Source organism: Ochotona princeps, chromosome 15, assembly GCF_030435755.1.
Source record: "Ochotona princeps isolate mOchPri1 chromosome 15, mOchPri1.hap1, whole genome shotgun sequence".
NCBI lineage: Eukaryota > Metazoa > Chordata > Mammalia > Lagomorpha > Ochotonidae > Ochotona > Ochotona princeps.
The window spans coordinates 52715172-52742348 of NC_080846.1; the positions used below are offsets into that span (position 1 = coordinate 52715172).

The window sequence follows — 27177 nt, forward strand, 5'->3', positions numbered from 1 at the left end:
GATTGTTAAAGCGCATAATTTCATAGAAATAGTATCAGACTCTCATTTTAAAAAATTTCAGTTCCAAGTTGAAGGTGGAGACATTTGTAGGTTGGAAAAGAAAAAGGGTAAGGCTGAGGAATAAGGGGGCAGCCAAAGTAGTTAGATCGTGAGCCTCCAGAATGAAGTCAGCTCTGGCGTCTGGGCTTATGTCCAGCAAAGAACCGACTAGAGTGGTGCTTAGTGGAGGAGTGGGAGGGGCGGTGTTGTGTGAGCTGATCATCAGTGCGGACAGTACCTTTCTCCCTTGCCTCGCAGGGTGTTGTGCTGGGCTGCTACTTTGGGCCTGCTACTCTGTACATCTGGGCTGTGGGGATCCTGGCTGCCGGACAGAGCTCCACCATGACTGGAACTTATTCTGGTCAGTTTGTCATGGAGGTAGGTGCTGGGTTAGAATAGAAGATGCTGCTGCTGCTGCTGCTGTTTTTGAAATTGTTACTTAATGTATTGAACAAGTAGAATGGGAAAGAGAGACTGTTAGCTTTCTCACCTGTTGGTTCACTCACCCCGATGCCAGTAACAGGTATGGCTGGCCAGGCTAAAGCCACAATGAGGCACTTAATGCAGGTGTTTCACCTGAGTGGCAGGGACCCAACCCCCTGTGCCATCACTTCCCTCCGAGGGTTCTCTGCGGAATACTGGAATCTGGAGTAGAGCCGTGAACCCAGATGCTCTGACTGGAGACACAAGTATTCCCAGCCGTGTCTTCCTGATGTGTTCCATCTCTGTCCTGGAGGAGACCTCGTACCTTGTACCTGCTGCAGAGAATCTGTGTGGAGCGTCCCCTGATCTTCACCCTGCTCCTGTGCTTTCTTGCAGGGATTTCTGAATCTCAAATGGTCACGTTTTGCCCGAGTGATTCTGACACGCTCCATTGCTATCATCCCGACTCTGCTTGTTGCTGTCTTCCAAGATGTAGAACATTTAACAGGGATGAATGACTTCCTGAATGTTCTGCAGAGCCTGCAGGTAACAAGGGAGCTGGAGCCGGACGTGGTGCGGGTGCTAGGGAGAAATTAGCAGACGTTAAAAATCTTGGATTCCACAAGATCCAAAGATCTTTTAGAAATACTTTTTTTTTTTTTTTTTTTTGAAGATTTATTCTTATTACAAAGTCAGATATACAGAGAGGAGGAGAGACAGAGAGGAAGATCTTCCATCCGTGGATTCACTCCCCAAGTGAGCCGCAACGGGCCGGTGTGCGCCGATCCGAAGCTGGGAACCAGGAATCTCTTCCGGGTCTCCCACGCGGGTGCAGGGTCCCAATGCATTGGGCCGTCCTCGACTGCTTTCCCAGGCCACAAGCAGGGAGCTGGATGGGAAGTGGAGCTGCCGGGATTAGAACCGGCGCCCATACGGGATCCCGGGGTGTTCAACGTGAGGACTTTAGCCGCTAGGCCACGCCGCCGGGCCCTAGAAATACTTTTTTTTGTGTGTTTTAAGCTTCTTGTGTGGAAATAGTGAGCTATACTTGCATATGGAACAGACTTGTAGTCTATTCACCTGGCAAACATGATTTGAAGATGGAAGACCCTGTCCTGGGTCCTGTGAAGGTAGATAAGACAAGTGAGCTGTAAATGTTTGTCGACCATGAATGTAGAGCTCATGGCAGCTCCGCATATTTCAGCCTGATCCGTGAACATGTGGAGATGAGGGGAGTGGTTACTTCTCATGCGGTAGACAAGCCAGGTTCATGTGTCCGTTCTGTTAACTGTGCTGTCCTCTCGGGTTGATACAAGGTCCCCTAGAAGCCCCATTGGATTTCATTCTTTCTTTTCCAGCTTCCTTTTGCTCTCATACCCATCCTAACATTCACGAGCTTGCGGCCTGTCATGAATGACTTTGCCAATGGAATGTGAGTGCACTTTTCTTACTTCCCCAAAAGGGTGTCACATGCGGGAAGGGTATTTTCATCCCAGAGAATAGTCGAAATGAGTCATATTGGGGAACTGTGTGCTGTGGGAGGGAGTTGCAAGCTGCTTCCTCTTTGGTCTACATGTTGGAGGCCCACCGAGGCAGAGGAAGACAAAGCACGTTGGTTGTTTGGGGAAGACACTGAGATTGTAGATCAAGCTTCAGCCTCTGCCGTAGATGCTTGAAACACTTGAAATTCTGTGTTAAATGGTCTTAATTAAATGTATAAGCTAGTAACTTTGTATGTGTATCCTTTCAAGGATACAGTATTTGAAATGACTATTTTTAGGTTCCTGAATGAAATAGTTATTTCACTTATATGGCTTATTGCATTTCGGGGACTTCAATATTAGGGAAGATCTGATGGTGTTACTTGCACTGCTCACGATTGCCTAGATTTGACTTGTTGAATATAGTGCTGAACAAAGTTAGGGCCATTTTACACTGCACTGTGAACTTCCTGTGAAGTCTGTGCCACCTCCCAAGATGACGCTGTGTGCTGTCCGTGTTTGAGAGGTCAGGCTGTCCTAGCAGTGACTGTGTTGGTTCTTTTTCAGAGGCTGGCGGATTGCAGGAGGAATCTTGGTCCTGATCGTTTGTTCCATCAACATGTACTTTGTGGTGGTGTATGTCCAGGAACTAGGGCATGTGGCTTTGTATGTGGTGGCTGCTGTGGTCAGTGTGGCCTATCTGAGCTTTGTGTTCTACTTGGTAAGTTGTTTGTGGAGTGGGCAGAGATGCAGTGAGCTGAGGTGGTAGAGGTGGGGCTGGTTGGCATTGAGCAATGAGTGAGTAAGTCTGTAGGAGCAGAGAACAGTATCTCCTGGTTACTGAGCTGCTTTGTCCAGAGTTGACAGATCAGCTGTTTATATTAATAATCATAACACTTCCTTTTGTTTGTTTAATCAGTACTTTGCTAAATCTGTCTCTTCTGTGTGGTTTCCGTTCTTAATAATTGACAAAGAGTATGATACGTTTGAGGACTTGAAGGAAGGGGAGCGTATACGTTTCCAGTGGATGGTAGTATACAATCAGCCTGGAGAAGGGAACTGAGTAATGTGGTTTAGAGCTTTAGAGGGGGACCAACCAGTATTGGTCCGCAGCCCCGCTCAGCTCTGCTACTTACGAGCTGAGTGAGTAAATGATGGTAATCTCTTTGGCTTTTTGAGAGTCGTTTCAAAAGCCATGGTTTTAAAATGATGATGCCAAATTCTTTACACTCAGACCATGTGTTTTTTCAGAGGTGGTGTTTGACCTAACAGTGAACACGCACTTGCTGCTCACCAGAGTTGAGTATGAGTTTCTGTCCCTGCTCTGACCCTGACTCTGGCTTCCTGATAATTGCACATTCTGGGAGGCAACAGTGATGGCTTGAGTGGTTGGATGCTGCCATGGCAGTGGGAGGCCTGAGTGAGTTTCTAGCCCTTGGCTTTGGCCTTGGCCCAGCCTTGGCTGCTACTGCCCTTTGAGGAGTGACTCAACTTCAGCTTTTTTTTTTCTTTTTTTTTTTTTGCCTGACACTCTTCCTCTCTAATAAAAATAATACTTAATTTTTTTTAAACCTAGAATAAGTTATGTAGAAATGGTAATAGAAGCTGGTGTCTTCTGTTTTCCATACCTCTAAGGGTGCTTACATCAATGAGAAACAGGTATAGAACAATACCAATAAATACACCTCCCTGTTCTAGACATGTTTACCTAAAAGCCACAAGGTCTGGGAATAAAGAAAACGGCAGAAGTTATAGCATCTGCACTGCAGAGAATGGCCAAAGATAGAGTCTGGGAACCTGCTAGGTAACTATAGTCCCCATGCCAGTGCCCACCACAGGTTAGGGGCTTGATGGACAAAAGTCCGTTGAGTGGATACTGGAAAGCTATATTCTAAACTCTATTTCCTTTTTCTTCTCCTTCCAGTAAACCTAGGGTATACAAAGGTTGTACCCCCATAACTGGATGTCTTTGACAAAAATTGTTCTGAAAATTGACTGGATAAGCTAGGAGGAATCCTTCCTTATACAAGTTGGTAGTGAAGATGCCAACCTGTCTTCAGTCAGCTTGATACTGGGGAGGGCTGATTGTGGAGTGGGTGACTGCTGACAGGGTGGCTGAGCAGGCTGTGCCAGTCGTATTAGTCTATCATTCATTCTCCACTTGCTGATAGTACAGCATCAGAAGGGCCAATGAGAAATGGACAACAGGGAGCTCCCAGTTGGGTAAATAAACAGACCAAAAAGCCAGAGGAGAGGCCGAGGAAGAGAGAGAGAATTTAGTGTTGAAAGTGGTATGGAGAAACTTAGTCAAGGAAGATAGATTCCAGAATGTTTTGCCAGGGGAGTGGTGTGGGGAGAATGATTTCTACAACACCAGGTTTGTGTGAGAGAGTTGAAGCTGGTGCTGTAGTGGAGTGTGTGTGTGTGAGCGTTCACAGCAGGGACAGCTCTGGGCAGAGCTGGGTGAGTGATGACCCTGTTTGTCTTTCAGGGTTGGCAGTGTTTGGTTGCACTGGGCATGTCCTTCCTGGACTGTGGGCACACGGTAAGCATCTCTAAAACCTTGCTGACTGAAGAGGCCACCAGTGGCTACACTAAGTAAACACTGGAGAGTATGTCTTCTGAAGGTAGCCATCAGAGCCAGTGTGTTTCTATGGTTTACTGTGTGAACATAGCTAAAAGTATGTGCTGTTGCACAGGCTGCATTCAACTGTTGGTTGGAAAGGACTCTTTTAAGTATGTTTGAAGACTTTTTTTTAATCTTCCTGACCTCCTGAATTGGGAATGCATCGAAAGGATCTTTGAGAAGTAGACTTGGCTGCTATATTGCGAACACTAAACTCTTTAAATAGCTGCCCAAGGGCTCACCTGTGTTATTCTGCTGAGCGATAATCCTACATGTATGATCTTAACCAGGGTAACTTTAAAAAGAACTTGGAGATGCGATTCATTTTTTTGTAATGCAAACTAACACTAATGCAAATTTTGCTTATCTTGATAATGATTTTAAAAGACTACATAATACTTTTTATGCATGGTCTTTCAACTATTTGAATCATTAGAAACTTGAACTGGAGTTGTTTCAAGAAAGATTGCTCTTTGCGGTTCAGAATTCTGTTTCTTTGTGTAAGCTGTGAGACATTGAGAAGTTGTGATGAAGATGAAAAATGGAAAGCGTTCAAGCTCACTGTATGTGGTGGTTATGCATCAGCTCTCAGAGGTTTTCCTGAGAGATTGAAAGTTTATCAGAACTCCTGGTTTTGTGAACCTTTATCCTAATACAGAGCGTTCCCTGTGATCTATCTTGAGAACATATTAGTGTAAAACTGTCTTCGTTCTGTAAGGGGAGAGGGTGATGGAAAAAGGTGGTATCATTAACAAACTGACAGGTTGTGAGATTTGGGGATAACGTTAAAAGACTCAAAAGGGAAAGAGGAGCCAATTGTTGTGTTCCCCAAAACCACCTCTCAGCAGAATCCTGTTTCTCTGATGCATCACTGCTCTTTGTGCCCAAGGTGACTGGGCAGCCCTCTCTGGAGCAGTGACTCTCACTGTTGCAGAGTTCTTCCTCTCACAGCTCTTTGAGCAAGTCCATAGGTGTCACTGTGCTTGTGTAGTGCTCTCAGCAAGGTTACACTGGGCTGTCTCTAGAGTATTCCCTCAGAGGGAAAGACTTCAGGACCAGATGGTGGAGCTGTGGAGTCAGAGGAAGTCTCTTCAGCTTGAAGCTGCTGTTCTTCAGCCACTTGAGACCTTTTTGCATGTGGAGCCGGAGCCCGTGTGATCACCTCAAATCAACTTTTTGGTGGAGTAATCAAGCCTTTTTATATCCAGCGATGTGGTGATAACAGTAGTGGAAATGACATTGAAGGAATTCTTATTTTTGAAGTTTTCCTCTGAATCTGGTTGGTTAATGTTCTCTGTTCATCTGACATCTTCGGAGCATTATTACTGACATTTGCACACAAAGTACAGACTGGATGGAGAGTCTTTCTGTAAAGCATTACGAGTGAGCTGTGTTTCCTGCCCCTGCGTTTCCTTAGCCCTTCAAGTAATACAGCACAGAATCACAATAACCATCCCCTACCTCCTCTTGCCTTCTGCCCTTCCTCTCCTGTCATGGTGCCCGAGGGAGGGCGTAAAGGTACCCCGTGAAGACACTAGCCACTGGCATCTTGAACTGTGGCTTGGCTACAGTAGGGAGACCAGACTGACAGAGACCATCCTTTGTGAAGATGGTACCGTAGTACTGAATTCACAAGAGTTTAGGATCCCAGGTTAAAAGCTGCTAGTATTCTTTTAAAAAATGTCTTATAAGACTTGGAATGATGAAAAGTTTCTTTGCAGTTAATGACATTTTATAATACTACATGTTTAGGATCTCAGAGTGTTAAAAACACTCCCAAGTGTTACTCAGTTTGATCCTCACAGAGAAAAAGTGTCCTTGAACACTCTGTCTGCAGCGAACAACGTGTAGGAATGTTTCATCTAATGCAGCACGCACAGTGTGTCCTGGCAGAGTGTTTGTATTGAATGCTGAAGCATATGCAGTTGTACTTCATGTAAACTGGTCCTTGTTCTCTCTAACTGTGATATGAAAACCTTGTGCTGAATACTCAATGTTAGCAGGGCGGGGTAGAGCCTCAGGTTGGCTTCTGTGAGATCCTGTTCGTGCTGTTAGGAGTGGTTACTTACGTAACCCCCTTTTACAATGTGTAAACATGATTTGTAATTAAAAACCTTTTCCAGTTTGGTTTTCTGATTATTTATTTAATGTTGAAAATACTTTAATATTTACCAACTGTGATACACAAACATTGAAACATAAATAAACGCTACTGTCAGGGATGTTCCCCTGAAACAGAGAGAAACAGATTTTAGTCTTCAGAAGGCTTGGCTTAATTATGAATGTTGACACTGATTTATCTTTGCCCATTCAGTCAAACAGTTTTGCTGTAGCTGCAGATCACTTCATTACCATGGTTAAACTGAGAGGTTTCACTGTGCCATTCTCACAGAAGCTCAATGCTTCTTGGTTTGTATTCTGCTTCACTTGCGAAGCAGGCTCTTTATGTATGATGCGAAAGACTAGAATTTAAAGAAAGACGCCACACAGTTAAAGCTTAAAAATGAACCTTTTGGCATCCTGATATTAAGTAGAAGTTCTGCCAGTGTTTATTAAGAACAGAAACAAAGCTCACAGCAAACTGCCGGCCCTGACATAGACTGGTGGGAGAACCTAAGTCACCCAGTGGTCTGTCCCACATGCCACACGTTCACTTTTCCTCTTCTGTTGCAAGCTTTCCCTGCCTGTCCTACAGGAGGTGACTACTGTAAGTAACCCTGTAGGAGTAATGTGGCAAGAATGTTATCCATGTGTCCTTGCTTGGGTAGCTCTCTCCTGAGGTTTCAGGCTGAATCAGAGGGCTTGACAGCTTGAGTTGGATGGGAGAGGGGCACAGGTGTTGGTTCAGTGGTTAAGAGACCACTGGGATGACCATATTCGTCATTGTGGTGCGTGGTTCAAGTGTGGGCTTCAGTCTCCTCTCCAGCTCCTTGGGTAATGCTCACCGTGGGAGGCAGCAGCCCAGTGGCTGGAGTAATTGGATCTCTGCCACCCGAATGGGAAACTTGTATGGAATTTCAGGCTTCTGGCATTGGCAGACATTTGAGGAATGAATCAGCGTATGAGGAAACTCTTGTCTCTCTGCCTTTTAAATAAATAAACAACAAATAATAAAAATTAGTACTTGAAATCCTGTTTGGGGGCATTTTTTTAGCCCTGATCTCTGAAATGCCTTCTGTTGCTTCACTGATAAAATCAGTAAGTCTGAGTGTGTCGGCCCCTGGGGCACCTCGGCTTGCTCTGCCCGGTGTGCTGGTCCTGTTCTGAGCCGTTGTCATTTAGTCCTCCTAAGAACAAGAGGATCAGCCTCCCTGTAGACGTGACACCTGGAAGGCCTATGTCACATTGACCGTTTGACCTGGAACAGCTAAGCTCCTGATTCCAAGTTTTCCTTCCTAAACCAGCCTGTTTACTAGTTTTCTTGCTGGATTGACACACCAAGCTCGGTTGGTTAGCAGTAGGCGAATGGCACCAGATGGAATCAGAGGTCTGAACACTTAGATTCATACTAGGTTATGTGTTAGCTCAGTAGCTGCCAAGTAGCTGTAAGACTTTGGTGTACAGCTGACAAAGACAACCGAATGCCTTGGTTTGGTGCATGGAGAATGAGCAAGGCCCCTCCTGGTACCCCAGCACAGTTAAGGACTCATAAGCATTACCCATCTGTCCCTGAATTTGAGACTATTTCTGTGCCACTTAACCCCATCCCCAAAGTCTCAGAACAACAAGACATTCTACTCCAGTGAAGGAATTGTCTCAACTGAGTCAAGATAGAGCACTTTGTGGGTATCATGGGAGCAACAATTCAGCCCCAGCCCAGCCCCCACACGTGATTCAGTGAGGATGCCCGCTGCTTTTGCTCATTTGGCAGAAGGCTGATGAATTGTCAGTGGGTCTGACAGTTCCTATTTCCCAGGCCAGAGGTGAAAGACAGTGAAGTGAACACACTCAGCCTGAACTGTCTCCTTGCCTGATAGCCAGTGTGACTCAGCACTTTCCTGTTGGCCCACCAGTTGGAAGGCTTACCCTGGGCACTGTATGTGGTCCCTGTTGTCTTAGCCATCATCAAATCATCTCATTTAAAAGATGGGTGTGTGATAGTGCTTGGGATTTTTAAATTGGCAATTGTTTTAATTGTATAACTGGAGTAAGGCTAAAGACAGATGTATGATATGCTCAGGGCCATAGGAAATAGAGGTGAGACCTGAAACCAGCTTGGTGCCTTTTAAGAAAATTTTATTTTTATTGGAAAGTCAGATTTACAGAGACAAGAGACAAAAATCCTCCAGCAACTGGTTCACTGCCTAAGTAGCTGCAACAGCCAGAGCTGAGCCAGTCTGTAGCCAGGAGCTTCTTCCAGGTCTCCACATAGGTACAGGGTCCTAAGGCTTTAGAACATCATCTACTGCTTTTCCAGGCCACAAGCAGGGAGCTAGATAGGAGGTGGAACAGCTGGGACACAAACTAGTGCCCATATGGGATCCTGGTGCTTGCAAGGGAGGATTAGTCAGTTGAGCCATCACATCGGGCCCAGCCTGATGCCTTTTCCACTAAACTGGCATAGTTCCTTTCTATAGTCTTATCATTTGTGTTCTGCACTAACAGAGCTTTTTGGCATCAAGGAACAGTAACATTCCTAAAGTTCTGTGTATAACAGTAGGACAAAAATGATACTCGGTGATTGTCCCAGGAGGAGGGCATTTGGTAAAATGAAGGAGCAGACACTGAGCTCAGAGATTATGACAGTCACATCCTGGGCTTGACATTGTGTTGCATCAGGTTAAGCCACCGTTCAGAATGCTAACATCCAGACCAGAGGGCAGGTTCAAGGCGCAGCTACTCCACTTTCAGTCCAGCTGCTTGCTCATGCACCTAAGAAGACCCCTGCCACTGTGGGTGAGACCTGGCTAGAGTTCCTGGTTCCTGACTTCATCCTGGCCCACATCTAGCTGTTGTATCCATTAGAGGAGTGAGCCAGCAGATGGAAGGTCTCTCTCCTCTCTTGTTCTTTCAAATAAATCATTTTAAAAAAGGAAAGGAAAACTGGGGTGGGGGATGTCTGTATCCCATATCGGCATAGCTGCATTCAGGTCCTGAGTTTATTTCAGTTCTAGCTTCCTGCTGCAGCTGCCCTGTTAGGTAGCAAGTGATGACTCAGTAATTGAGCCCTGAAATCCACATGGAAGACCTCCATTGAGTTGGGGTTCCTGACTTTGGCCTCTTCTTGCCGCCTCAGCCATTTCAGGCTTTTGAGTAGTGAATCAGCAGAGACACGATTTATATGTAAGTGTCTCTATGTAGATACCTTTTGATGCCCACAAGCTATCTCAGAGTACCCGGGTTTGAGTCCCCATTGCACTTTGAGTTCAGCTTTCTGCAGTGCACACCCTGGAGGTGACAGTCCGCAGCTCCAGTACTTGTGTTATCTCCAGAGCTGTGGGAGACCCAGATTGAGTTCCAGGTGCCTGGTTCCAGCCAGGACCAGTGGTGTTGTTACAGGAATTTAGAGTGAATTAGCCTGTGAAAGATTTCAATCTATTACTCTGCCTACTTTTCAAATTTCAAAAGTTAATTTGCAAAAAGCAATCTTTAAAAATTGTTCTGTGTTATTTTCAGGGGAAGTAGAAAGTAGAGAAATGAATTCAATAATTAAGAAGCTAACACAAACTACTTGAATTCACTTCCCCAGGAGTTGGGTCTTGAAAGGTATTTTAAAAGCAACTGAGATGTTGAGAGCAGCAGTGTTTTAGCAAGAGGCTGTTTGGGTGCCAGAGGGTCATGGGACCGGGTATCTAGGACTCAGGACTTAAGACCAACAGATATTCGAGTGGTTCTAAGACACTCTGTGTATGTCTGCTGCTGTCATTCTTTTTTTTTTTTTTATTGTTAATTATTTTGCATTATGTGACAGTTTCATAGGCTCTGGGAATCACCCCCCTCCCTCCCCCTCCCCTCCCCCCGGTGGATTCCTCCACCTTGATGCAGTATTACAGTTCAAATTCAATCAAGATTCTTTCATTGCAAACATATACCAAGCATAGAGTCCAGCTACTTATTGTCCAGATGGGTTGAACAGTTTCTTGGGGAGACCTTTTCTGGTCTGAAGTTTGAGCTGGCAGAATATCATCACAGTCAATTAAGAGTCCCAATATAACATCAACAGCAATTTGCAATGTTATGGAATTGACATGGTTTTGAGTAATGTGAAGCACCCCGTGGTGAGGGAAGAATAGAGTGCTAATTTTGTGGAGGGCCAGCACTACCAAGTATTGTGGTACATTTCAGGAATCTCTCATGTATATAGAAGGCATTTCTTTTCTGAAATAGGCTCCCAAAAGCATGTAAGTTAACACGCTACTCTCAAGAACTTGAGTATTTAAGTTCGGGGATCAGTCTAACCCCCTCTCCTCTTTCTGTCCACAGTATCACCTGGGCTTGACTACTCGGCCTGAACTTTACCTCCTGAATCCCCTGGATGCCGACTCACTCGTGTCAAGATGACGACAGCCCGACAGAGCAGTTTAGAGCCATTTCCCCTAAGTCCATTTTGTGCCAAGGGTCCTTTAACATATCTCTGTTAGTTCAGAGGTGAGTTTTGTTCAAAGTTTTGAACAAAAGACAAACATTTCCTCACAGGAAGGGTGTTAAAAGCAGACAGCCTAAGTGTAGGTCAGAGACCACGCACCTCATATCAGTGCCACAGGCCAGTTAAGCAGTTGGCCTATTATGGCCACATACCCTTGTGGGCTTATGTCTTGACTTTTTCTTTATTTTTTAATACATAGGTATATTTATTTATCTAAGCCTGAACATATCAGTTTGGGTAGAGTTTTTAAGGCTATAGAGAACAGATCTTTTGTATTTTTTAAAATATTATTTTCAGATAAATCAGATCCTTGTGTTTTTCTGGATCACAAATGAGAAGGGAAAGGTAATAATACTATTTCACACATTGCCTTTTAGCTTGAACTTTGTCATGCCAGTTAAATTTCATTTTGATTTTAACCAGATTATATCCTTGTAGTATCCATTGACATCAGTACATTTATTTCCAATGAAACCATTTCTTCTGTTTGGCAATCATACTTAACCCTGGTTATCGACCTGATTGAATTACTATTGTACTGTTGTAGTTGCTGTTGCTTTTTTTTTTTTAAATTCTAGTTACCAAACAGGGATGTAATGATGGAATTTGCCAAAGAACTTAATGCATAATAACAAAGTCCAGGAACCACAGTTTCACCAATGATGAATTTTTTGTGCTGCTTTATAACTCAGCCTATTCTGACATTCAAGTTTCAGAGGGAAAAAAAAAAACTCTGACTTTTAAATTTTGTATGTCCTCAGACCACAGGATAATGGAAGTACTAATATTGTAGTATTTGTTAACTTCCCATCCCCAATGTCTTTTGTCTTTGCACTTTTCCCATTAATATCACAAACATTCCCAAAGGCAAAAGTCTTATTTCTGGGAATGGCTAATGTTTATAGAAATGAGTCTCCTTGGGAATGCTAAGCATTCCCTTCAAGGTGTTAATACCGAGTAGTATGAGGTTAGTACCAGATCGGGACTTAAGGAGATTAGTCCACTGGTCACACACTACCTACATTAGGTTATAGATTTCTTTTGACTTCCTAACTCTGAAAATTTGCACAATAAAGTCCATCTGTCAAAATTAAGAAGCTTTGTTATAATTGTCTTGGAGTGAAAAGATTTGCACCAGAAGTGCAGTTGACTGGGCCCGAGTGGCAGCTGTTGGTCTTCTGTGGCATGTCCTTCAGGGTGGGAAACGACCTGTCATGTCTCTCCTCACTTACTTTTGGCTCCAAGAGGTGCCGAGTCTGCAAACCCTGCAGCCTTGCTGTGACTTTGAGAATCACTCTTGTCTTCCAGCAGTTCAATGGAAATATCTTTCCTCTGTTCCTCAAGCTTGCTGCCTTTCAGGAAGTTGTCTTCATTCAGACATCATAACTGGATCCTCTAAATGTGAGGAATCTTCTTCCTCCCTCCTTTTCTCACTGTTCTCTCTCCTTACCTTTCTTCTTTAACTTCTTGCTTATCTTGAGAGAAAGATACCACTCCACAGATTCCTGTAATGTCAGAATTGGGCTACAGCCAGAGGCAGGAATGCAATCCAGGACTCCCACATGGGCGGCAGATACCCAGATCCTTGACCAGTTATTGCTGCCTCTCAGGGTCTGTCAACACAAAGCTGGAGTCAGAAGGCAGGTCCAGGAAGGGAACCAGGTCCTCAGACAGAGGATGGTGAGCATCTCAACTGCAAGACTGACGAGCTGCCCCAGGGGGTTTCTGACAGGACGCATGGAAATTTCTACTTGATAGACGGTTGAAGGTTAAGCTGATAAGCACCTTGGAAACCCACATTTGAGTCCTGATGCTCTTAGGAGATGGCATTAATACCATTTCAAGAAGGTCCTCTAGTTTTTAAAGATTTGTTTTTTTAACTTATTTGAAAGAGTGGTAGCTCTTCCATCTATTGACTTATACTTCAGAGGTCCACAAAAGCTGGTGCCGTGTGCCAAGCCAGAGCCAGGAGCCAGGAATGTTACCTGGATCCCACATTATCTCCTGCGTCCGAGGAGCAGGATGCTGGATTGGAGGCACCAGTGTGACTTGATGCCTAGGACTCCAGTGTGGGACGCAGATGTCCCCAGCTGTGCCATACCTGCTTTACCACAGTGTCTGCCCCATTTGAGAGATTTGTGACAGAGAGAGAGAGTGAGATCTTACATCCACTGGTTTACTCTCCAAATGCCCACAGCAGTCAAGTGATGGCTGCACTGGAGGGGAGGGGGTAGGTCCACTGCAGAACTGACACATCACGTCACTCAGGATTCAGCCCAGAGCAGGGAGAGGCTGCAGGAGCCAGTTATATCACCACTCTGGTGGGATTCCAGCTGAGCAATGACACACCTGAACAGACATTCCTTACCTAACTAGGGCACAGACAGCCCCTTTGCCAGCCCCCGTGTCCAGAGGGATACAAGACTCCCCAACATGTCTCTTGGCCCGCCCTTTTTGCTTCCTCCCACTTCCCTCCATGCTGTGTGAAAGGGGCCCAGGAGCAGATTTTCCAGTAAAGCTTCTGTTACAACTTTGGGGCACTTGCTGATATTATTCCACCAGTGGGCAGATAACAGTCGTCATCCAACACCAGGACTGGGCCTGCTCGGAGTTAGCAGGGAGCTGGATCAGAGGTAGAACAGTCAGGCCTTGTACCTCAGGTCAGCTGTCCGATATGGGAAGTGCGCTTCCCGAAGTGGCAGTGTAACCCGTCATACCATAGTGAAACAGACTTGAAATGAATTTCAGTGTTTTAGTTTGTTACACACAGAGAGCAACTCTATATCAATTTGTTGGATTTTCCTCTGCCTGCGCAATTTCATTTCCCAGTAATTTCATTACCAGAGAATGTAAGGGAAAGAAAAGTAAAAAAGAAAAAAGAGGCGAGGTGGTTACATATTCTAGGATCTCTGAAGCTCCTCTTTAGTGTTTTAGCTGTATATGACGAGGAACAGATATTCATGTTGGGGCACACAACTGTATTCAGAAAATTTGGGTAACAAAGCTGGCTGACTCACCAGATCCAGAGGAAGCTGACGTTCCAAAGAGAATCCTGAGTAAGCTTTTCTGCTGAATTCAGAACATCTAATTGTTCTCTCATTGCTGATTTACAAATCTATATTTGATTTTTGCTTTTATTGCAAAAGCAGACAGATTGTTACTTTTCTGATCCAGTCCCCCCAAGGACCTCAGTAGCCAGTAGTGGACCAGACTGAGGACAACAGCCTAGAACTGCACTGCTAGTGGATGCTACAACCAGCGTGTGCTGCCTCCTGGGGTCTCCTATGTGGGTGGGGCAACCATCATGTGTTGCCTTACAGGGTCTTCTATGTGGGTGCTAGAGCCATTGTGTGCTGCCTCCTAGGGTCCACCTTAGCAGGAATCTAATTGGAAACACAGAAGCCAGGAGTCAATCTGGCACTGCACTAAGGATGTGAGCATCTAAAACTACAGCTTAAGCATTTCATCAAACACCCAATGCCTACCTAGATTTCAGTGGTAAGTCTGTTGTGTAGATATTCATATACTCATTATGAAGAATAACCTAGGTGCCTGACGTGATGGCTCAGTGGTGATATCCTTGCCGTGCAGGTGCCGGTGTCTCATATGAGCAATGGCTCATGTACCAGCTGCTCCACTTCCCATCCACCTCCCTGCTTGTGGCCTGGGAAAGCAGCATAGGGTGACCCAAAACCTTGGGACCCTGCATCTGCTTGGGAGACTTGGAAGAAGCTCCTGCCTTCAGATTGGCTCAGCTACTGTTGTTGTGGCCACTTGGGGAGTGATCCGTCGAATGGAAGATCTTTCTGTATGTCTACTTTTCCAATTAAAATAAATAACTCTTACAAAAGAAAAATAATAATCCGTCGACTCAGTTCCTAAGGGGTCAACACTTTGGTCAGTTTGTGGAGGGATACAGCAATAATGGAAACCCAAAATGTAAATAACTGTGTGTCAGCCTGTGATAATAGCCAAGAAGAACAGTGTTTTCAGGAAAGCATCAGGAGTTAGAGTAGCCAGGGAGTGCACGAGGCTTGCTGAAGCTTTGCCTGGCATATTCAGGTGCTGTACACACTCTGCCAATTGGGATCTCCTGCAGTGACCCTGCCACTGCTCAAGTCAGGTGAACAGCCTGCACATGTTCCATCTTTGATCCAAATGTGATTTTACAGCCTCATTTAGACACGGTTTGTACATCTTCATCCATCACTGCTATAAAATAAATCATAAGTAGTTTCTGTTGTTTTCTTCAGGCAACAAATATGTTACTTTAGTTCTCTCAGAATGAGATTACAGAACTGGTGCCCAACAAGCTAATCTCCCATCTGCAAAGCTAGCATCACCTATGAGCACCAGTTCTAGAACAGGCTGCTCCATTTCTAGTTTAGCTCCATGCTTATGGCCTAGGAAAGCAGCAGAGGATGGCTCCAACCCTTGGGACCCTGCACCCACATGAGAACCCTGGAAGAAACTCCTGGTTCCTGGTTTTGGATTGGCTCAGTTCCAACCTTTGTGGACATTTGGGGAATGAACCTGAGAAAATCTCTCTCTGTGTGTCTCTGTTTCTGTCTCTGTCTCTCCTTTCTTCTCTCTGTAAATCTGCCTTTCAAAATCTAAAGAAAAAATGCAGAATTTATACACCACTCTGGGTTTTGAGAAAACCCAGTTTCTAATTAAACACTGAGTCAATTTATAATACTGCATGTGTGTATCGAGAGAGGAGAATCGCAGTAGTCAGTCTGAAATATCCCTAGCATGCAGAGTTGCTGTCCAGACCAGCTGTTTGTAATTTTTCTGATTTTCAGGGAACATACTAGATCCAGCTGCTGTGGGATAGTTTTTACTCTGTAGGCATAAAGCATTCTTTCTGTCCATTTTTCAAACAATAGAGTGTCAACCAAAAATGTATACTGTGGAGAGTCACCCAATAGGTGCAAATGGCAACTTTTTAAAAAATTTTATTTTATTTTATTGTAAAGTCAGATATATAGAGAAGGAGAGACAGGAAGATCTTCCACCTGATGATTCACTCCCCATGTGGTTGCAAACGCCAGAATAGAGCCAATTCGAAGCCAGGAGCCAGAAGCCTCTTCCGGGTTCTCCCATGGGGGTGCAGGGTCCCAAGGCTTTGGGCCATTCTTGATTGCTCGTCCAGGCCACAAGCAAGGAGCTGCAAGCAAGCATGACTACCAGGACATGAACCTGTGCCCATATAGGATCCTGGTGTGTGCAAGGCGAGGACTTTAGCCCCTAGGCCATTGTGCAGGGCCCTCAATTGGCAACTTTTGAAATAATTATCTTGGGAAAATAATGTGTATTTCTATTAAGCATAGTTACATTGAAATGAAGTTCATAAAAGCAACTGTCTCCTGAAAAAGCATAGCACAGAATCCATAATGCAGTGGATTGATTTCTAGAATGCAGGTGTTTTCAGATAGCCCCTCTTCTTTTCCTCCCTTAAGTAATGGGTTTCATTTTCCACTTACTGTAACCCTCCCCTTACAGGAAACATTGAGGAAGAGGAAATGCCCGTCAGGAGTTACTGGAATGTAGTGTGAACACCATGTTCTTAATTTTATGTTGAATAATAAAAAAAAACTCTTCTGTTTGGCTTTCTTTTGTAGATTCAGAGTCTTTAGCAGCAAACCCATGCCAAGACAGGACTTTGGGGAAGTGATGGGTAGTGAGCATTTTGGCACAGTGGGCAAGGCACTGCTAGGGAAGCTCACACCGTATATCTGAGTGCCTAGCTTGTGTTTGGATTCCTGCCACAGACACAGGAGTGCCGGATGGAGCGCCTGGCTCTTGGCTTCGACCAGGCTCAGCTCCAGCTAGTGTGGGTATTTGGCTAGTCCTCAGTGGATGAGCGATGGCTGCCTGTCTCTCTCTGCTTTCTAAATAAATAAATATTTTAAAAACTTGAAAGTGTAGTTGATCTGTTAGGATCCTAGTGCATATCCAGAGAAGCCTGAAGTCACAAATATATATGAACATTTTGTTTTGTTTGTTTTGTTTTGTTTGTTTGTTTTACATTGTTAGAGCAAATGAACACTTGCTCTGGACTGCCTTTTCTTTGCCATCTGGAGAAAAACATGCTTGTTAGCAATTTACCCTTGGATTTCCAGAGTTACTTCGAACAATTTAAAAACGAATACATACATAGTTAAATGCGAAATGTTTATATTTGTGACAAAATAGCGAATTCTTTAAAAGATTTATTTAGTTTTGCTGGAGAGAGACCTTGCATCTGCTGATTCATTTCCCAAATGGCTGCCATGGTCACTTCTGAGCTGGTCTGAAGCTGGGAGCCAGCAGCCTCTTCGATTCTCCTACGTGGGTGCCAGGGACCCCTCTGCTGCCTTCCCAGATCATAAGTGGGGCGCTGGACTGAAAGTGGAGCAGCTGAGACATGAACCAGTGCCCATATGGGATGCCGCTGCTGTATGTGGAAGGTTAGACTACTTTGCCACTGCAGCGGCCCCAGCCAAATTCCTAACTAATTTCTAATTTCCTCTGATGTAATTATCATCCATCCTAAAATAGACTTTGTAAAACCTTAATTATATTATGAAAATTAAAGAGGATGAAGGAAAGTGTCACATTTACCATGGATTTAGACATTTTTAGTAATTGGTATATAGTTTTCCTATTTACTTGGTGTGACACAGATTCTTTTCTGGCACTTACTAGAAGATTAAAAGAAATTTAAATCAGAAAATAATTATTCCAGGATCTGAAAGAGACCTACAAAAGATACTTCTGAGTGGACTGAAATTGTTGACTTGGAAATCAACTTCTTAAAATATTGAGACTTTTCTTGCCTCTTCAATATCATTTGTCCCCCATAGAAAATTCCTTCTTCATGGAGTCGGCAGGAGCCTCTTCTTGCTTCCAGCATAGAGCCTTATTTCTTGGACACACTGAAGAATTGAGGTCTAACATAATCCTTATACATAGAATAGAGAACACCTAGAAACAGAAAGATGTATATCAATACCTTGTCTGGAAAACAAATGCTGAATTTCTTGCACTTGATTTTTTTTTTAAAGTAGTTCATGTTATAAAAGCAACAAAAGCTTTCTGTCTTGATTAGCTTGTATCTTGGATCACACAAGCTGTGCCATAAATAAAAAACGCAAAGATGACTTAGTATAATATCAAATTGGGGTAGACATTGTGCTGTAGCGTATAAAGCCACCACCTGCAGTGCCAGGCCAGCGTTTCACATGGGAGCTCATTTGAGTCTTGGCTGTTCTGCTTGTGGTCTGTGCAAAGCAGCAGAGGATGGCACGGGTGTTTGGGTCCCTGCACCCACATTGGAGACCCAGATGTATTCCTGGCTTTGGCCTGGCTGCTGTGGCTACTAAGGGAGTAAGAACCAGCAAATAGGCTTCTCTCTCTTTTCTCCCTGTGTGTTTGTGTGTTTGTCTCTGTGTGTGTATCCCTATAGCTCTGACTTTGAAATAAATGTTTTTAAAAATTAGTATCAGACTGAATTTATGATGCCACTATATTGCCCAGAAATTTGAATTTTAAAATATTTGTGAAATGTTAGTAAAGTGGGTCAGCCAGACAATAGAGTAAAAACAAATGGTCACTCAAATGAAAACTTATTGCATGTCTGCTTGTATCCAGTACTTGCAGAAAAACCATGGTTGGAAGGATTGAATCGCTGTTTCTAGGGATTTGTGGTCTAGTGGGAGAATTAGCTGTGGGGTTAGCCCCTTCCGGAAGGGCTTGTGGCCCTGGTGGACAGGAGGTAGCAGAGGAGACCAGCTGAGGAAGACAGGCCAGCTCAGGGATTCCAGGGATGGCAGCAAATGTTCACACCCAAAGCAAGTTAGAGCAGCCACAGGTTTTAAACTACAACTTGTACCTACTGCTTGCTTCCTGTCTCATCTCAGTAACCCAGGAAGCAGCTAGCTAGTGTATTATTTGGCATAAATCCTTCACTTTCTTCTTTGATACTGAGCAAGTACTGTCTTCAAGAGTCCGATAAAGGCTCAGCAAGTTGTATTCATACGTCGCCATGACAGCAAATGGGGGCAGAGTCTGCAGGATGAGATGGTGCCTAAAATTCCAGCTGGGTTGTGTTTTCGGTATTGTGGTACTGATGGGAATAACAGTGAGCTTCAGGGAAAGCTCTAGGACACAGGCAGGTCAGACCTCTTACTGTCTCCTGAGACCCAGTGATCTCTGGGGTGGCCTCACCTCCTTCGCATCCTGTTCTCACCCATTGCTTCACTGGTCAGCAAAAAAGTTGTATCTCTTGGACCCGTCATGGTGGCCTACTGACTAAATCCTTGCCTTGCAAGTGCCTGGATCTCATATGGGCACTGGCTCATGTCCCGGCTGCTCCGCTTCCCATCCAGCTCCCTGCTTGTGGTCTGGAAGTGCAGTCGAGGATGGCCCAAAGCCTTGGGACCCTGTACCCACATGGGAGACCGGGAGGAAGCTCCTGGCTCCTGGCTTTAGATTGTCTCAGCTCCGGCTATTGCAGCCTCTTGGGGAGTGAACCAGCAGATGGAAGATCTTTTTCTCTGACTCTACTTCTTCTCTCTGTAGATTTGACTCTCCAATAAAAAAATCTTTTTTTTTTAAGATTTATTTTTATTACAAAGTCAGATGTACAGAGAGGAGGAGAGACAGAGAGGAAGATCTTCCATCCGTGGATTCACTCCCCAAGTGAGCCGCAACAGGCCGGTGTGCACCGATCTGATGCCGGGAACCAGGAAGCTCTTCCAGGTCTCCCACGCGGGTGCAGGGTCCCAATGCATTGGGCCGTCCTCTACTACTTTCCCAGGCCACAAGCAGGGAGCTGGATGGGAAGTGGAGCTGCCGGGACTAGAACCGGCGCCCGTATGGGATCCCGGGGCGTTCAAGGCAAGGACTTTAGCCACTAGGCCACGCCGCCGGGCCCAATAAAAAATTTTGAAAAAATAAAAAAAAGTTTTCTCTCTCTTCAGAGTGTGAATTCCTTTATATCTGTTACTACATGGGACATTTTTAGATCCCACAGGTAGACGGTCTCCAGGCTTTAGAAACCATATAAAAGGTTACACATTCCCCTCAAAATACTTATTTGTGTACAAATGATAAAAATATCCTCTGGTCAGTCTTTGTATTATGATACTTTTTTTTAACAGAGGGTTTCTTTTCACATCCTAAGGCTCTTAGTACATTATCTACAACAGTAATAGTTTGGAGACATCTGCACTAGAGAGCTCAGGCTGTCTAATACAAAATTAAGAGCTCTGGCTCTGGAGTAGAGTGCCCACAGCTTCATGAAGACAACTTCTCTTTTCCAAGCTTTAGTTGTGTTTCATGTAAACTGGGATAACTTCAAGTGGATTTGTTAGGTTATTGTGTAACAAAGATTTTGGTTCTGCTATGTTACTGTTAAAGTGCTTGGGATTTCCTGAGTATTAACAGTATGTATGTTATTCATGAGCCTCTTGTTGGAGCACGCCTCATTTTGTGCTGATGGAGTCGCAGCTGACATCTGAAGTAGGGGCAATGCTGGGGTAGGCAGTCCAATTAAACCTATAGAATACGAAGGTGGCAGCCTGAGCTGGTCGGTGGTGGTGCTGAATTGTGCTGCACTACGCCAGGTGATGTCATAGTCGGTACTTAGTGAGATAACCTCACATAAAACAGGTGGAGTGGCCTGCGGATTGTCACACCGCACTGAGTAGATGTTAGCTGTTACTGTTTGGTGGCGTGAACACCAGACTTCCCCGCAAGCCTGCTGTTCGTGCGTTTGTTCTCTGTGTTGGTGAAAAGCCAGTCCTTTCAGCAGGTCGCACACACTGGGAACCTGGGAGTGGTCCCTGATCCCCTTCCCTTCCTTCCGCTGCTCTCCGATGGCCTGACGCCCCGGTATTTCTGGGCTCCACTTCTCTAGTTCCACTGACTCTGTCTTAATTCAGAATGAGTCCATGGTCTGCTTGGTTTGTCTGAATTTTCTCCTTTACAAACCAGCCCTACTGTGTTCCTTTTCCTTTACCATTTTCTCTTTTTAAAATACCGTAGGAGTTGAGGACAGGCTGTAGAAGCAAGCAGCTGTGGCCTGAGCACCTGCAGTGATGGTCAGAAAGTAGAATGGGGCAGGCATCCTGGGAGCTTCAAGCTCTCCTTTCCTGACCAGCCTTCTCCGCAGGTAGTCACTGGTTACAGCCTAGTTTTGTCCCTTGATCACATGTGTATTTGCCATAAACAGTCTTATATTACCAGAGTCCTACATTTCTGTAATGTTGGTGTTCTTCCTGCTGCCACTCCTCTGTTTAAACCTTTCACTGGCTCACCTCATCCTGTCACCCATCAGCTCACAATCATTGTAAATCTCTTGAGGATTTGCTTGGTGTCATCCAAGTCAAGCTATAGCCATGCTTCTAAGAAATTGCCTTTCTTGCTTAGTTCTGGGTTAGCTCAGCTCCGAAGAGTCATTTTCTATAATGTTTTTACCATGAAGCTTGAAGTGGTGGGGTGCCACAGGCTAAGCCATTCCCTATGTAGCTGACATGCCGCATGAACACCAGTTGAGTCTGGAAGCTGCTCTGCTTCCAGGCCGGCTCCCTGCTAATGTGCCTGAGAAACCTGTGAGAGATGGCCCAAGTACTTGTCTCTCACCACGCAAGTGGGAGACCTAGATGGAGTTTGGAGCTCCTGGCTTTGACCCGGACCAGACCCTAGCCATTGCAGCCATTTGGGGAGAGTGTCTGTGGACAAAAGCACTCTCTCTATCTCTCTGTGTCTTTCAAATAATTAAATGAATCTCTAGAAAATTGAGTTATGCATGTGGCACATTCTGGGAGCTAAGCGTTTCTCAGGTCAAGAGACAGAGGGGCAGTGGCCATGACGTTGTTTGCTCTTGGAAGGCTGAAGGCTTGGTACGGGAACCCGACGCTTTTCTGTACTGCGCTGTACGTGGTGGCTTAGCTCGCCGTTGTAGGTCAGCAGCCCGACCCACTGCTCCATGAGCTCCTTCTGCATCTGTGGCTTCACTGGCTCCTAGTCCAGCTCTGGCTTGGCTTTGCAATGTGAGATACTGGGTTCTTCTGGTACAGTTTTCCACCTGTCTGTCTGAGCTCTGGCTCATACTTTCAGGTTCCAGTGTATCTGTCCTTCCTACCCGCTGACTTGCTGAACTGAGCACCTGGTGGACCGCTAGCCAGCTCCCAAATTGTTTAACGTCCCATCTCTGTAATAAGTCCCCCCACCTTTTTAAAAATCACTACTGATAGTTTCCCTTTTCTGTCGATATAGAATTTGGTTTTAGAGGTATTCCCAGAAGAAAAGACCCATGGGCATAGCGTTTCTAAGCTGATCCTGACTTATCTGCAGTTGGCTGTCTGATTTGATTTGATTCAAAGGCACGAGTGGCATTTCTTTTCAGTGATGAAGAGGATGCCAGCAGTCCTCAACATGCTTTAGTACTGCAAAGCATTTTATTAATTTATTGGGAGTTAATACCTTCCATCAAGTGTTGACAGAAAGCAAAATTTTAAGTGGTCAAGTATTTACTGCCACATAACATTTAACAATGATAAGGAGGGATATAATTAAGTTGTTTTAACTCTAAAGTTCTACAGAACTTGGGAGGGGGGAAATGAGGAGTGCAAGGCACTCAAAGGGACTCTGAAACACTAATATCCTTAACTCAGATAATCAGAAAACTTTTGAAGACCTGGAGGGAGCTCCTGGCTCTTGGCTTTGGATTGGTTCAGCTCCGGCTGTTACGGGCATTTGGGGAGTGAATCAGCAGATGGAAGACCTTTCCTCTCTCTCTTTCCTCTCTGTAAGATTGTCTTCCCAATTGAAAAATAAATAAATAAATAAATCTTAAAAAATATTTGAGTAAAAAAACTAGAAAATTAGGTCCCCCAATATACTGTTTGCTAGAGTTATCTAATTAGGTATCTGACCTTTACCTTTGTTATAACTTTAATTGGCCAAGATAATGTTATGCACGTTCTTTGGATTTGACTGTGTAAGTCTTTTTTAATTTGTGGATTAGTTGGAAAAAAAAAAAATGAACCTGATCCCATATCAGAATGTGAGTTCAAGTCCTAGCTGCTGCGTTTAGGAAGCAGCTTCCTATTGAAGTGCCTGGGAAGCAGTGATGGGTGACTTACGGAGTCTTTGCCCCCATGCAGGATAAACATGATTTCCTAGCTGATGGCTTCAGCCTGGCCTAGCCATGACTGTTGCAGCTATTGGGGAACCAGTAGATGCTGATTTCTCTCCATCTCGGCCCTTCTGTTTTGAAACAAATAAGTGAATCTTCTAAAATGTCTTCTTCGTTAAGCTATTTTAATAACTGTATGTTGGGGGGGGGGTGCTGTGATGGAACCAGTTAAGCCCCTGCTTATGGTGCTGGCATCCCAAAAGGGCACCAATGTGTGTCCTGGCTGCTTCTGGTGCAACTTCGTGCTGGTGTGTCTGGAAAAGCAGTAGAGGATGGCCCAACACATGGGCCCCTGCACTCACTGGGAGACCCAGAAGAAACTCCTGGCTCCTGGTTTCTGCCTGGTCCAGTCCCAGCTGTTTTGGCTTTTTGGGGAGTAATCCAGTGGATGGAAGATCTCTCTCTCCATCTCTCCCTCTGAGACTCTGCCTTTCAAGTAAATAAAATAGATCTTTAAAATAATAATAATAACTACTGTAACGATGTTCAAGTAGCATGGGAGCTAGGATTGCCATTCGTAGCTGATTTATAAATGGAGCGAGGAGCTTCCCATGCTCATTTCACTATGGATATTAACAATCCATGAGCTCTACTGGTGGTTCTGTCAGCTGAAAATTCCAAGAATTTAAGCTTATAACAGGGCAGTATTCTCAACCAAATGAAGTTTCCTCTTTCTTACCCCTTCCACATTGTATCACCTTAACCCTGTGTCTTCTGTGAGTGAACAGCATACATAAAGTAATGATGATAAAATGAGTTTTAAAAAGGTAAGTGAAAGGTATCAGTAAGGCAGGTTACCTATAGTCACAGCTCCAACAACAAATCCTTGGGCAGCCACTCTCATGTGAATCAGATGAAGAGACATTTTCTGGTTGTTTCTGTGCCTTAACTTGTAAAGACCGTAGGACACCACAGTCGTGAAGCCCGCCATGCCTGTGGGTTTTGAAAGTGTGAGTTAAATACACAGCAGGCAAGAATCCCCAAGAACTTAGAGAATTAAGGTTGAATATCCTTTGGTCAAAATGCTTGCGACGAGAGGGCAGAAGTGTTTTTAGAGCTTTGTTTTTGGTGACACCTGGATAGAAATAGAGAGATATCTTGTGTAGGGAACCCAAGTCCAAGAAACAAGATCCACTCGTGTTTCAAACACACCATTTGCATGCAGCCTGAAGGTAATTTGGGGTAGTAGTCTGTGTGCCTACACAGGACAAAATGTCCATGGTGCTGGGTGTCTAATTGTCCATTTGTGGAGTTATGATGGCACTCAGAACATTTTGGATTTGGGATCATTTTGGTGTTTGAATTTTTGGACTAGGCATCCTTGGCCCAAACCAAAGAAGGCTTTAAAAAGAACCAAGCAAGCTTTGACCTGCCAGGCTTTCAGTGGACCCGTAATGTAGTTAGAGTCTATATTTACAGTTTTAACTTTTCCCAGGAAACTGGAAATGGAACGTTTGTGGAAAAATTCTGGAACTATGTGATGAATGATGTTACAGTGAACATGTGTCCTGCTCTGCAAACTCTGCTTCAGGGAATATATTCCAAGGAAATAAACAAGAGGACAGTTAAGAGTCATGGATACACTAGAAATGAGAAAACACTAAAAACAAACAGCAAACAAACAAACAAACAAAAACCCTAACCCAAATAGCCCAATAGAATAAAACTGCCGGGCCCGGCGGCGTGGCCTAGCGGCTAAAGTCCTTGCCTTGAACGTCTGGGATCCCATATGGGCGCCGGTTCTAATCCTGGCAGCTCCACTTCCCATCCAGCTCCCTGCTTGTGGCCTGGGAAAGCAGCCGAGGACGGCTCAAAACCTTGGGACCCTGCACCTGTGTGGAAGACCCGGAAGAGGCTTCTGGCTCCTGGTTTCAAATCGGCTCAGCTCTGGCCTTTGAGGCCACTTAGGGAATGAATCAAAGAATGGAAGATCTTCCTCTCTGTCTCTCCTCCTCTCTGTATATCTGCTTTTCCAATAAAAATAAATAAATCTCAAAGAAGTTTTAAGCAATGTGAATAGATTATAACGACGGAAGGTGCTTAAGATGAAATGTGGTAAACGACCTTTCTGGACAGTCCATCTGCCGGGGGGCACTGTGGACGCCGTTAAAGTAATGAGCACTGAACAAACCATCGCGTGATACAGATCCGACTTTTAATTGCATTTATTCTCCATCCAAAACTTAGCTCTCTTGTCTTGATACAATCATGGTTCTACTCTTACTTAAATTTGTTTTATTTCCTTTAGAGATTAAAGGCAGAAAAATTTCTGTTTTCCATGTAATGTCTTTGTAGTTTGTGTGTAATTGAATTGAACAGAAACACTTTTATCTTTCTACCTTAATAGCCCTAATTGTCTCTTTACAAACAGTTTAATGTCCAACAGGCACACTGAATAACCTGCTTGTTACAGTGATCTGTTCAGGCAGCATCAGATTTTTTTATCTTTTTTTTTTTTTCTAGTTAAAATGTGAAGGAAAGGAAATAAAGCCCTATTAAAGTACTTGCTTCCCTTCCATATGAGTGATATTATAAATCCTCAATCTGATTAAGTGAAACTTCTAAGCAGAGTATTTTATTATAAGGTAAGGTTAGGTTCTTTGTGATGGGTGACATGCCTATTTGGAGGGTTTGGGGAATTAACAGATGCACAAATTTACATAAATTTGACATAAGTCAGTTGTCTTACCAGTTTACAAAATGAAGACCAGGGAGAGACGTGGCTGTCGCGAAGCTCACTCCTCCCTCCACAGACATGAGAGTAAGTTCAGATTTCAGGGGGTGACTCTGCACTTACACCTTTCAGCCCACGCAGACCCAGTGCGGGTGGGGAGTGGGCAAGGACGCTAGAGTCCAGATCTGTTTCTAACACTTCTCTCATCCAGGACTCACCAACTACTTCAACATCTGGAACACATCAGGAGGCCGGCAAAAGAGCGCCACAAAGTGCAAGCTCTCACATGTCTGAGAGGCCAGGCTTTTGCTCAGGGCTCCACTCTGGATGGAGTCTAGCTTCCGCTTAAGCTTGGGCACTTGGCTTCTGATGCCACAGGACATTGGAACCAAAATTGTCTTAAAAGGCCAGGAAGAAGTTTTAGGACATACAGAACTCAGAGACCGTGTAGAGACTAGAAAATGTTAATCATAACAGAAGCAAGAAACATCTCCAAGCAGCAGACACGGGAGGTGAAAGGTTGGAGGTACTTAGAGCAAAGTGATTCATCTGTCAGCATAAGCAATAGGCGGCCACTGACACCCTGCCTTAGCACAGCCAGCTGATTGACTGGAGCTAATGATTTTTAGATACACCTCCAGTGAAAAGGATAAAACAGAATAACAGTTGATGCTTCACAAAAGAACGGCTACTATTTATCGGGGAGAACCATGGGATAGAAACTTCGGAAAGCTCGGCTCAGGCGTAGCAGTGGTTAACTGCAATTAGCTGAAAAATTCAGTGACTTCAAACACTTCAGTCCCGGAAGGTCCTGAGTAAGGCAGAGTTGTGATGGTAGTCTCCCAGTCATGACCCGTACTTACCCACGGGGACAAAAGGGGAGGCTCTGCATTTCCTCGTCAGCCGGGATAACTGGCCTTCGTCCTCGTCTGCTGACCACTGGTTACCTGAAGACATTTTTTTTCCCCCTAGTGACAATAATAGGAAAGCAATATGGTTGCTATGAATCATTAAGAAGCATCCGTTCCCACTGCCCCGGCGTGCTGCTGTGGTGTGGTCTTTTGTCTTCACTTGCTTGCCGGGCCCGTAAGCAGAGCTGAAATGAGCACTGGTCTGTCCTTTGCTTCATGCCTTCCCTTTCAGGGAGGGTAGAGGAGAGTG

General features: G+C 44.5%; 2 protein-coding genes across 7 annotated transcripts in view; one reads left to right on the top strand and one right to left on the bottom strand.

The window, feature by feature from the left end:
* Positions 1–11337, top strand: part of SLC11A2 (solute carrier family 11 member 2) — a 74116-nt gene extending 62779 nt beyond the window's left edge. For 3 of the 6 annotated variants that reach the window (XM_058673898.1, XM_058673899.1, XM_058673900.1), the window contains exons 12-17: positions 298–417; positions 859–1008; positions 1821–1894; positions 2511–2664; positions 4435–4488; positions 10993–11337. In XM_058673898.1, coding sequence (XP_058529881.1) covers positions 298–417; positions 859–1008; positions 1821–1894; positions 2511–2664; positions 4435–4488; positions 10993–11070 — 630 coding nt within the window. In that variant the 3' untranslated portion in view covers positions 11071–11337. Of the gene's footprint in view, positions 1–297; positions 418–858; positions 1009–1820; positions 1895–2510; positions 2665–3641; positions 3748–4434; positions 4489–10992 lie in introns of those variants that run through there. The other 3 variants (XR_009246778.1, XM_058673901.1, XM_058673902.1) reach the window with 3 other exon arrangements.
* Positions 11338–17998: 6661 nt separating this feature from the next.
* HIGD1C (HIG1 hypoxia inducible domain family member 1C) lies at positions 17999–26973 on the bottom strand. Its single transcript, XM_004583217.2, has 3 exons — positions 26880–26973; positions 24141–24275; positions 17999–18124 (listed from the first exon to the last, which is right to left on the bottom strand). Exons 1-3 carry the CDS (start codon positions 26971–26973, stop codon positions 18060–18062), a joined length of 294 nt encoding a protein of 97 aa, XP_004583274.2. The 3' UTR covers positions 17999–18059.
* Between the last annotated feature and the right edge of the window lie 204 nt (positions 26974–27177).